Consider the following 12,101-nt stretch of genomic DNA (forward strand, 5'->3'; position numbering starts at 1 on the left):
ATATTTCCTCAGGGCGCTCAAGGTCTGCCAACAACCCCCTTCTGGTAAAACTACCAAAATCACGAATCATTGCTCACCATCATTCTTCCATTCCTTATTTTTCCCACCTTTGGAATAAACTCCCTCACTCAATTCAATCCCATTCCTCCCTCCAGGCCTTCAAAAAAGCTGTTCACCACCACCTCTTATCAGCCCCCATCTAAGTCCTCAATCTTTTCTACCCCCGTTAATCCACCTCAAATCCACCTCCTTCAAATTCCCTGCTTTTCTTCCTGAAAGTCCCTCTAATGTCCATCTTGTATACCCCGTGTTCCCCGCCCCAACCCTCTCCCTTCCACAGATCTCCTAATGTCTCTGTTCCCCACTGTTTTGTCCTTCCCACTCCCACCCCTCTTGTCTCATGCCCTTTGTTCATTGAATTTGTTCATTTGTCTTGTCTTTGTTCATTGAATTTGTTCATTTGTCTTGTCTTTGTTCATTGAATTCAACCACCAATTATATTTGAGGTCAACATAGGACAGAGGTCAACAACTTGGGTGAGATTCCTAAAATCCTCAATTTTTATCTGATTGACTTGAAATTTGAAGAGGACTTGCATATCAGGTTACTGAATTGAACAAAGTATTTTTGAGGTAAACATCGACCAACTTTCTAAAATTGGCATTTTTCATCCGATTGACTTAAAATTTGAAGAGGATTTGCCATAATTATTTTGATGATAAAATTTGTTTTTTGAATTTTGCAAGTATTAGTCCATTTGCCATTTGGAGAACGTGGAAATTGTCTGTAGTATCAGGTTTTTTTGGTGGATTTGCTATCCCATGAGGTCCCTGAAGCAATTTCATGGTCAAGCATTACGATAAAGGTATATAAAAAGTTATCACATGTATTTACTTTGTATGTATGTAAATGAATTGCCGCCATTACCGAAAAACCTATTTTCTTCAATATCTTTGCAACTATGCATGGTAATGTCACAAACATGGTGTCTGGACTGATGTTTTCATGGTCAAGGATTACGATAAAGGCATTTAAAAAGTTATCACATGTATTTATTTTGTCTGTATGTAAATTAATTGCCGCCACTACCGAAAAACCTATTTTCTTCATTATCTTTGCAACAATGAATGATAATGGCACAAAAATGTTATCTAGACCTATGTTTTCATGGTCAAGGATTATGACAAAGGCATGCAAAAAGTTATTACATGTATTTATTTTGTCTGTATGTAAATTAATTGCCGCCATTACCGAAAAACCTATGTTCTTCAATATCTTTGCAACTATGCATGGTAATGTCACAAACATGGTGTCGAGACTTATGTTTTCATGGTAAAGCATTATGATAAAGGCATGTAAAAAGTTATTGCATGTATATATATATATATATATATATATATATATATATATATATATATATATATATATATATATATATATATATATATATATGTATGTATATATATATATATATATATATATGACATAACTGTGTCAGCTCTCAAAACATACTCAATTCTCTTTTCAGGTGATCGAGATGGCTAGCGAAACGTGTCTCCTCCCGATCTGCTGGAGAAGGGACCCCATCAGACAGTCAGAGTCCAAGGCATCAGGACAATGATTCAGCGGAGTAAAGAGAGGGGTGACGATGATGTTCATGTCAAGTTACAGGCCATTTTGGACTCACAGGGAGAGAATTCATCTGTGGAATGTCATAAGATGTGTAACTGTACTTACACATCTAAACAGAATGTGGATATGTATATAGCCAAGAAAAGGAAAGAAGACTTTTCAACAACAGAGTGAACCAGAGACTAGCAGAGTAAGAAGGTCTCAACTTTAAACGTTTCAATTAAAAAAACATTGTGTGATCTGTGGTGATAACTGTCTTCCTAAAGACCCCAAACACCCTGACAGGAGGGAGCATATAATCCAGTGCGAGACCAGTGATCGCCCTGGCCTTACACCTTTCAAAGATGTACTTTTAGATTTATGTGAGCCGAGAAATGATGATTGGGGTAGAAAGGTTGAAATCTGCATCAAAGGTGCTCTTACAGATTTACCTGCCACAGACGTGCAATACCATAAGAAGTGTTATGATGCGTTCATGGTTATTCCTAAGTATACCAATTTGTCATTGAACTCTGATGTAATCAATGATGATGATGCTCTGAATTCGGTAATTAATGACATGTATGCTAACCAACAACTCCGTACATGGACAGCTATTGCACGTGTACAGCTAGTGATGAGTGTTGTAACCCTTTCACGATAAGTGTCGATGCGGATGACAATGGGGAGGGGCCTCGAGTAGCGGACGATTCTGAGGGGGATGAGGAAGGGGATGGGTAACAGCTGCATATTAGCTCGTTTCTCTTCAATCAAACTTAGTAATTTAGACTTGCATATGTACCTGTAGTTGTAATTAATGTACGCATACTCCTTTAGCACAGCAACTACTGAATATATCGCACTGGAACAATGATCCTGAATCAGTATAGTAGCAACTGATGAACACAACCATGCATGCACCTTCACTGTGAAATAATGTTTTGCAATTTTGTAGCTTTCCAATCTGATCATATATATATATATATATATATATATATATATATATATATATATATATATATATATATATATATATATATATATATATATATATATATATATATATATATATATATATATATATATATTCAACCTATGTCAACTATATACGTTGAATATTCACGATCAATTTCTGGTAGCTATTCATTAAAGACTATATGTATCCTATTTTGTGCAACAGTATTAAAGTGAGATTCTATCGATGCTTATGTTATTATATGGGCATAGACGATAGATTCGAATCAAAGTCTTTGGAGATATCCATGAAAATGGCATTGGAGATATGCATCTAATAAGAACTAACATGGCCTACACTTGACAATTCAATTAAATGACAAACATGTAGTGGTGATGTGTTTATCTTTACCGTTGACCATTAAAACATGTATATAGACACATCATTTGTGACGTTAACAAGATTCATTGAAAAGATTTAAAAAAAAAATCATTTTTTCTTCAATTGCAGAAAATAATTTACATTCAGGCAAAATATATACATGTGAAAACTTTTTAAATGTCTTTATCGTAATCATTGACCATGAAAACATAGGTCTAGACACCATGTTTGTGACATTACCATGCATAGTTGCAAAGATATTGCAGAAAATAGGTTTTGGGGTAATGGTGGCAATTACTTTACATACAGACAAAATATATACATGTAATAACTTTTTGCATGCCTTTATTGTAATCCTTGACCATGAAAACATAGGTCTAGACGCATTTTTGTGACATTATCATGCATAGTTGCAAAGATATTGAAGAAAATAGGTTTTTTTGGTAATGGTGGCCCTAATTTGCATATTTAAAAAATTGCCCAAAATTGGTCCGAGGACAACCAAGCTGAATTGCTTCAGGGACCTCATGGGATAGCAAATCCACTTTAAAACTTTTTACTATAGACGATTGCAAGGTCCGTTATTGAACTCATAAGGATGGAAAATGGACTATATCTTGCTATGCACATCTTTCTTGTCTTGTTTGTATGTCTCTCAACAAAATATCTCAAGGTGTGGACAGGTTCGGACGAAATTTGGTATTGAGCTTGGGTATTTGACTCCAATGAAATGATTAGATTTTGGTGAAGATCTGGATCTGGATCTGAGAATTTTTCAAGGGTTTTTTTTTCACCATTGAGAGTTGGGGGCAAAAATGACATATAGCAGGATATCTCAAAGTTGTGGACAATTTGGACAAAACTTGGTAGGCAGGGTGAGTATGTAATATTGAAGAATACTGTCTTTTGGTGAAGATCTGTATCTGTATCTGTATCTGTATCTGTAACTGGATCCAGATCCAAGAATTTTGCAGTTAATGACTTTTCACCATTGAGTGATAGGGCTAAAACGGCATATAGCAGGATATCTCAAAAAGTTGTGGACACATTCGACCAAAACTTAGTGGATGAGTTGGTTCGGTGACAAGAACAAGCCGATTACATTTTAGTTCAGGTCTGAATCCAGATCCAGCCTATTAGTGGGATACAAAACGTAAACTAATCAGCCTGGCGTAAGTATGCACTCTTCCAAGTGCCCTTATAGTTATCTATTTAATTGGTCTGACAAGCTGTAAAAGGGGTGAAATGGCTGTCCTTGCATGGTTTGTATTTTGTGTTACTCTGGTTTCTGAAATACAATTAACCGTCTCTCCAGGGCTCTCACTGTTTGATGGTTCTTCAGAGTAACCGGAGTACAGTCTCGTGTTAAAAACGACAAATCTTTTTTCTTTGAGTAATGGCAGTCTATATCATAATGTCATTTCTGTAATTTGTCACCTCTGTATTCTTATCCCATCTGCCCTAATATATGCATCTTTGTTGTGAGGCGTTCTCCAATCATTATGTGCAAACATAAAGATGCCTTTGTTAACGGAATTGCTTCTCCATGCTCCTATCCCAACTTCCCCCTCTTTGGTGTGAAACTGCAGATACCTCGCTCCATATGCAGCAAACCCTGCATCCCAGGAAGCAGAATCGTCTCATTACGGGGGAAACCTTCCTGTTGCTTTGAGTGTGTTCCATGCAAATCGGGTGAAGTCTCAAACATCACAGGTGAGTACATACAGTGTACAAAACTCTTGCACTTCCCTTGTTGTATGGGTGCACACAATTTAATGAGAATTGAAAAAAATTGCACGTAGAAATTTTATTTTCCTAATAGTGAAATTTTGTAATGTTGACAATCAAGAAGCTGTTTCTGTTTGATTTTACCCACTAAGTTGTCTTCCAAACTATTTTGGTATTTCAGACTCCCAGGAATGCTATCAATGTCCAGAAGGCTTATGGTCTAATGACAAACAGGATACCTGCATCCCCATGCATCAGGAGTTCCTGTCCTTCACTGAGCCTTTGGCAATAATTCTGCTCACATTTTCACTGATGGGAATAGTGATGTCCATGGCATTCATGGGCTTTCTTTATTGGACCCGCTTTCGGCTTGATGTGTGGATGGGAAATCCTGCAATGAGTGGCACCCTCATCGCCTCGCTTTCTTCCTGCTTTATCATAACCATCCTATATGTGGGGAAACCGACAGACGCAATCTGCTTAGTGCGTGAACCACTCACGATTGCTTTCCTCGCCTTGTTTCTGGCCTGCCTGCTTGCTTTAATTACGACTCAGGGTGAGCTAACCATATGTCGAAGGCATTTACATTGCACATCTGTCTGTCTTCATGTGATTGTGCGAAGAGGATGTGAAGCGTCGTTTTCTACTGGGGTTTAATCGGAATTCTAGTTAACATGTGCTCCCAGTTGCAAATAGCTGTGATCAAGTAAATGCGATTTAATAGCTACATCTGCCATCGTGGATGAGAGACAGATTGCCAAAGAGTTTATAACTTGTTATTATTAACCTCCGCCATCGAAGATTGGAGGTTACTGTTTTCACCCCTTTCTGTTTGTTTGTTTGTTTGTTTGTGAACAGTATTACGGAAAAACTCCTTGACGGATTTCGACGAAACTTGGTGTGGGGGGTAGGTATGGTCCAAGGATCATGCCATTAGATTTTGGACTTTGTCCCCCCCCCCAAAAAAATTGTTAGAGAAAAAAATTTTTTTTTTGCATTTCTGCATGTTTTAAGTGATTTCCAACCCCCCCCTCCAAAAAAAAATTGTTAGAAAAAAAACATTTTTTGCAACTTTTTTTTTCATCAAAATTTCGATTTCTTTTTTTTTGCATTTCTACATGTTTTAAGTGATTTCCAACCCTCCCCCCCAAAAAAAAAATGTTGGAGAAAAGAACTATAAGTGTCAGCACTGTTGACATCATATTTAATGAATAAGATATAAGGTTTACTTGAGTGACCCAGCAGTATTGGCGGCGGAGGTTTTGCACTCTCCCGAGTGCTCCCCCTCTTGTTAGATATGTTTTACTCCCTTTTCCATTGTTTTAGTGGAATCCCTGAAAACTATATTTCACTATCCTCCAGAAAAACTGAACACTTGATTGTTCTTGATGGGATTTATTTATGTGACATCATGGGACATAGATGAGATGAAAAACTTTGACAGATATAAATGCTGAATAATTACATGTTCATTTCATTGTGAACTAATCACTTAATGCTGCGTTGTGGCAAATGTTTTCGCATAGGGATCCAATGTGGAAGTAACAATCTCAATACCGGGTATGTCCACCTCCAGCAGCAATCGTTGCATAGCACCGTCATCACATTGATGGTGAGCGCATGAACCTGATCCTGGGGAATGACATTCCACGTCCGAATTGACTCCTGTTCTCGCTCATCGAGGGTTTGTGACTGTCTTGGCCAGGTTTGAACGCACGATCAATGATATCCCGGAGATGTTGAATTAGATTTAAATCTGGCGAGATGTCAGACCAGGGTGTCATGACATTAACATTGGCATTGACAAGAGCTCCTTGTTGGAATGGCCTTTTGAGGAGGAGCATGATCATACATTAATACAATTCCTTGATTATGTTGAAGGGTAGGCAACACCTACTGCTGTAAGATCTCATTATTGTATCAATCTGCCGCCGTCAGATTGCTATCGATATGGACAAAGTTGGTGTGAAAGGTTTCAGCAATATCATGCCACATCATGACACTTGCACATCCACTATTTGCAGTTTCCTGGATCCAGACTGGAGCATATCAATCATTGCATCTTCTGTAGACTTGTGTACGCGTGGCCATCATGCTTTTCAAGGAGAAACCTGTATTAGTCTCTTAACAGAACAATTTCTCCATAAGATGTGCTGATTTGACTACTGTAAGCATGCTTGAATGTGTCGCATTACAAGTCTTTGATGCCAAACGGGATGAGTAAAATGGATCTCTGCATCATGGAGATGACTTTGGACAGCGTTAACACTTATCCTGTGAGGTCCACCATGGAGTGGGTTTGCAGTACTCCAGACAGTTTTTAAACTGATAGATGAGTTGTGTGAATGTATCGGTCCTGAGCGGGAGTTTGCTATCCAGGGACGTGCACTTCTTGACATATCTCTGTTGATCCAATGACTTGATGACATCTTCTGAGGTCATAAACAGTTCTTCTCCTCATGTTAAAAAGCCTTGCAACATGGCTAATGGCAGACCCTTCTTGAAGGTGTCCAAATATTTGATTCCTTTCATTTTCTGACATGGCATTGTTAGGGATTGTTAGAGAATGTAATTGGTGGGGTTTTTTTTTTTTTGGATGATACAAACACTTGCTTCTCTGAAAGAGTTTCGAATTTGCTCAGAATATCTCTTGTCACATCTAAACACCTAATGGTACATATGTTGCATGTGCTGAACATTTATTGCCGAGACAGTCACATTATGTGGACACAATAAGATTATAACTGACGTCAAAATAACCCTAGAGATAGCGCAGAAGAATCTCTCTGCTGAATGCTAATAAATTTGCTGAGTCAGATGGTATACATCCCCGAGTTTTGAAAGAAATAGCAGAAACCATTGCCTTTCCTCTGGCTTTGGTCCTCCAGACATACCATCCATGTGGAAGAAGAGAAACTTCACTGCCATTCACAAAATTGGCAGCAAGAAATCACCAGTGAACTACCGACCAATCAACCTGACATACGTTGAGTAAGGTTCTTGAGCTGATCATGAGATGCCATCATTGACCACATGATCGACTCAGAACTCTTCACGGATGACCAACATGGCCTCACAAAGGGCCACCCTTGTGCCACTCATCTTCTCTGAGAGCTGCACGTTTGGATGGCGATGTTGGATGAAGGCAAGGCAGTTAGTGTTTTCTTTCATGACCTCTGCAAGGCCTTTGATTCGGTTCCTCACCAAAGGCTTATGAAGAAATTGTGTGCTGGAGAAATCGGAGCCCCCTCTCCTGAAATGGATTAAAGCTTTCTTGTTGGATAGAGTACAGCATACAGTTTTAAACAACTCGGTCATTCTGGATAAAAATACGAAGTGCAATCCTGGAATCCTGTGTGCTCTGGCCTACTCTTTTCCTGTTGTCTATCAATGATCTACATTCTGGGATCACTAACAAAGAACACATGTCTCTATCTCTATATCTCTATATACCTCTCTCTATCTCTCTCTATCTCTCTATATCTCTCTCTCTCTATCTCTCTATCTCTCTATCTCTCTATCTCTCTCTCTCTATATCTCTCTATCTCTATATCTCTCTCTCTCTATCTCCATCTCCATCTCCTCTATATCTCTATATCTCTCCATCTCCATCTCCATCTCCACATCTCTACATCTCTACATCTCTACATCTCTACATCTCTACATCTCTACATCTCTACATCTCTACATCTCTACATCTCTACATCTCTACATCTCTACATCTCTACATCTCTACATCTCTACATCTCTACATCTCTACATCTCTACATCTCTACATCTCTACATATCTCTCCATATCTATCTCCATATCTATCTCCATATCTATCTCCATATCTATCTCCATATCTATCTCCATATCTATCTCCATATCTATCTCCATATCTATCTCCATATCTATCTCCATATCTATCTCCATATCTATCTCCATATCTATCTCCATATCTATCTCCATATCTATCTCCATATCTATCTCCATATCTATCTCCATATCTATCTCCATATCTATCTCCATATCTATCTCCATATCTATCTCCATATCTATCTCCATATCTATCTCCATCTCTATCTCCATCTCTATCTCCATATCTATCTCCATATATCTCCATCTCTATATATCTCCATATATCTCCATCTCTATATATCTCCATATATCTCCATCTCTATATATCTCCATCTCTATCTCCATCTCTATCTCCATATATCTCCATCTCTATCTCCATATATCTCCATCTCTATCTCCATATATCTCCATATATCTCTATCTCTATATATCTCCATATATCTCTATCTCTATATATCTCCATATATCTCTATCTCTATCTCCATATATCTCTATCTCTATCTCCATATATCTCTATCTCTATCTCCATATATCTCTATCTCTATCTCCATATATCTCTATCTCTATCTCCATATATCTCTATCTCTATCTCTATCTCTATCTCTATCTCTATCTCTATCTCTATCTCTATCTCTATCTCTATCTCTATCTCTATCTCTATCTCTATCTCTATCTCTATCTCTATCTCTATCTCTATCTCTACCTCTACCTCTACCTCTACCTCTATCTCTATCTCTATCTCTATCTCTATCTCTATCTCTATCTCTATCTCTATCTCTATCTCTATCTCTATCTCTATCTCTATCTCTATCTCTATCTCTATCTCTATCTCTATCTCTATCTCTATCATTATATTGTATATATATATATATATATATATATATATAATTTTGTACTTGGTCGAAGCTCGCAGAAGAGCTAATACACAGAACATATAACAAAGGGAGCAGGAGACAAGAGTAAGCAAAAGAGGGAAGTGTAACAACAGTAGCAAACAAGGACATCAGGAGATCTGTGGAAGCGAGAGGGATGGGGTGGGGTTCATGGGTAAAACAAGAATGTCACTTCAGGGACTTTCAGTAAGGAAGCATGGAATTTGAAGGAGATGAGTTTGGAATGGGTGAACGGGGGTATAAAAGATCAAGGTTTTGTATAAGGGAAGATATGAGATGGTAGTGAACAGCTGTTTTGAAGACTTGGGGGTAGAAGTGGGATTGAAGAGAGTGTGGGAGTTTGGTCCAGAGGTGGGGAAAAAGGGAAATTAAAGGGTGAAGGTGAGCAGTGATTCTTGATTTTGGCAGTTTCACCAGAAGGGGGATGCTGGTAGACCTTTAGCACCCTGCAGAAATATTATGGGGGACATAGCACAGACAGAGCATGGGGTGCAAGGCCGGAGAGGAGTCTGTAGAAGAAAGAAAGACCACCGACCTGTCTGCAGTAAGAGGATGAAAAACCCAAAGATTCAACTTCTTCGAGGGAGATACAAATGATAATAAAAGCCTTGGTTTACACAGCATGAAGCCGAGTTAGGTATGAGGTAGGAGCAGCACCCCAGAGGGTACAGCAATACTCCATCAAGCTGTGGATGAAAGCTTTGTTTGTGGTTAAGAACGTAGGTGGGCCAAGGAAGGAGTTTGCACGATGGAGGATGCCCAGTCAGTGAGAAGCCAGCTTGGAAATGTGGCTTTCCCAGGAAATATCATGGCAGATAGTAAGACCAAAAAGCCTGAGACAGAATTTCAAGAGGATTGTTGAGAAAGTAGATGGAGGGGAAGGGGAATGGGGGGGGGGTTCCAGATGGTCCTTTAGGAGATGCATGGTGAGAGTGTATGATTTGTCAGGATTGAAGGACATGTTCCAAGTGTTTGACCAGCTTGTGATTTTATCCAGGTCTGCAGAAAGTGAAAAGGCTGCTAGTTGCCTGCAGGTCTGAGGGATGAGTCATGTGTGACTGAGTTACATGTGGGCTCTCTACTTAAAGAGAAACGGACAACGATGAATTAAATTCCTGTGTTTATTACACTTGTGGCTGCTTGTTCACCACACTCTGTGTTATTGTGGTTCTGGTCACAATCCAAGGCAACAGCTTAACCAGCACAACCTCGTGTATAACCACACGTTAACCGAGCCAATACACTGTCAACAACAGTTTAATCATCCACAGAGGACAGTGTTATCACCCGGGATGGAACATCGACCTGTAAACCATCCTATAACAGAAAACAGAAACTTCCATTAAATGATATGCATCGAATAGCCAGTGCTGCAATTTAACGGTCACAATGTAACGACACCTGTCACATGAAGTCATTACTTACTCTCATGATGTTTGGGACATTGTTCCTCAATACGTGTAACATCGAAGTAATCAACAAATTGTACCACCCATCTCAGAGACCCCCTAATTCCAAATGATTTTCAATACATGCATGTTGTGATGTGGTTCCTGTAACACATACACACACACATGCACACATCCATCAACCAATATTTGTTATTTACCTTAACATGGAGGAATGATGTCTGAACCATGACAATCAAGCACAATTGCAACAACTTGGATCCCTGGTGTATACAAGTAGCACTAGTCATGATCATGATCATCACCTGACAAATCCCTTGTAAAGCAATGTTGCACATGAGTCATTATTATTATTATTATTATTATTTTATAAGAAACATAGTATCCATTCCTTTAAACTAGATGTCAGCACTGCCAGCCTTGTTCACATATACCGTATTAAACAGAGCCATAATGCTTTTATTACGAGGGCAATACTCACGATATGCAACCCATGTAGAGTTTGGCGACGTTAGTCAGCCTCTGATATAAATCCGAACAGCTGTCTCTTACAGGGTTTGGCATGTAATGGTCGCACTGATTTCATCATTCCATGTACAATGTCCTTCAATCACCCAGATCACATGGCTTGGATCATATTTTGCAACCTGTTACAACCTTTTCCCAATTCTCTCCAGAGTAACTGACTTACAAACTAGCATTAACAAAGCATATCTACATGAAGCCGAAGAGACTCACCGACCAACTTCTGGAGGTCGATGGTGCTCCCACGACCGGCATTCCCCTCAATGTCAGAGGCTAAAAAGCTTCACTACGAATGGTCCGAGAACGCAAGGAAACACGAGAGAACTCTCAATCCGTGCGGTCACATCAGTTGGCAGAGTCTAACCGCCAGAAACAACACCTATGTTCCTAACTTGATGCACATCTTGGCGATGAGCTCTCACATAAGTTGGCTCCCTTCTTCTCCAAAACTGTGCAGCAGAAGTCCAGACACAGGCGAAACTGCACCCTCTGTACCATGAACAATTACAATATCTGGCCCAAGGGGAAAACAACCCCTCCACATAACACAACAACAACATGAGTCAAGTGCCCAATAATCAACAGCACTGTTCCTCACCCAGCCACACATGGTACGGAAAAGGGTGGAGTCGTCAACAAAAAGATAAAGATGATTTTCCAGGGAGTCGGAGAGATCATTGAAATTAGAAAAAGCACAGGGCCAAGAGCACTGCTTTGAGGAACTCCATCCTGGACAGCAAGAGGAGATTAGAGCCAAA

The 12,101-nt window shown here is 39.2% G+C and overlaps 1 protein-coding gene and 1 long non-coding RNA gene across 6 annotated transcripts in view; one reads left to right on the forward strand and one right to left on the reverse strand.

Moving 5' to 3' along the window:
• Positions 1-7,963, forward strand: part of LOC147034447 (extracellular calcium-sensing receptor-like) — a 40,115-nt gene extending 32,152 nt beyond the window's left edge. For 4 of the 5 annotated variants that reach the window (XM_085883518.1, XM_085883510.1, XM_085883503.1 and 1 more), the window contains 3 exons: positions 4,537-4,660; positions 4,857-5,231; positions 6,202-7,963. In XM_085883518.1, the coding sequence (XP_085739644.1) occupies positions 4,537-4,660; positions 4,857-5,231; positions 6,202-6,299 (597 nt within the window). In that variant the 3' untranslated portion in view covers positions 6,300-7,963. Of the gene's footprint in view, positions 1-1,528; positions 1,823-4,536; positions 4,661-4,856; positions 5,232-6,201 lie in introns of those variants that run through there. The other variant, XR_015058755.1, reaches the window with a different exon arrangement.
• The window catches only part of LOC147034448 (uncharacterized), a 31,029-nt gene extending 19,641 nt beyond the window's left edge, over positions 1-11,388 (reverse strand). Inside the window, exons 1-2 of the long non-coding RNA XR_015058783.1 lie at positions 11,300-11,388; positions 10,835-10,962 (exon numbers count right to left, since the gene is read on the reverse strand). This is a non-coding gene — a long non-coding RNA (uncharacterized LOC147034448). The remainder of the gene's footprint in view (positions 1-10,834; positions 10,963-11,299) is intronic.
• Positions 11,389-12,101: the final 713 nt, after the last annotated feature.

This window comes from Eptatretus burgeri, chromosome 1 (assembly GCF_056783735.1).
Source record: "Eptatretus burgeri isolate ZD-2024b chromosome 1, Ebu_testis_v1, whole genome shotgun sequence".
NCBI lineage: Eukaryota > Metazoa > Chordata > Myxini > Myxiniformes > Myxinidae > Eptatretus > Eptatretus burgeri.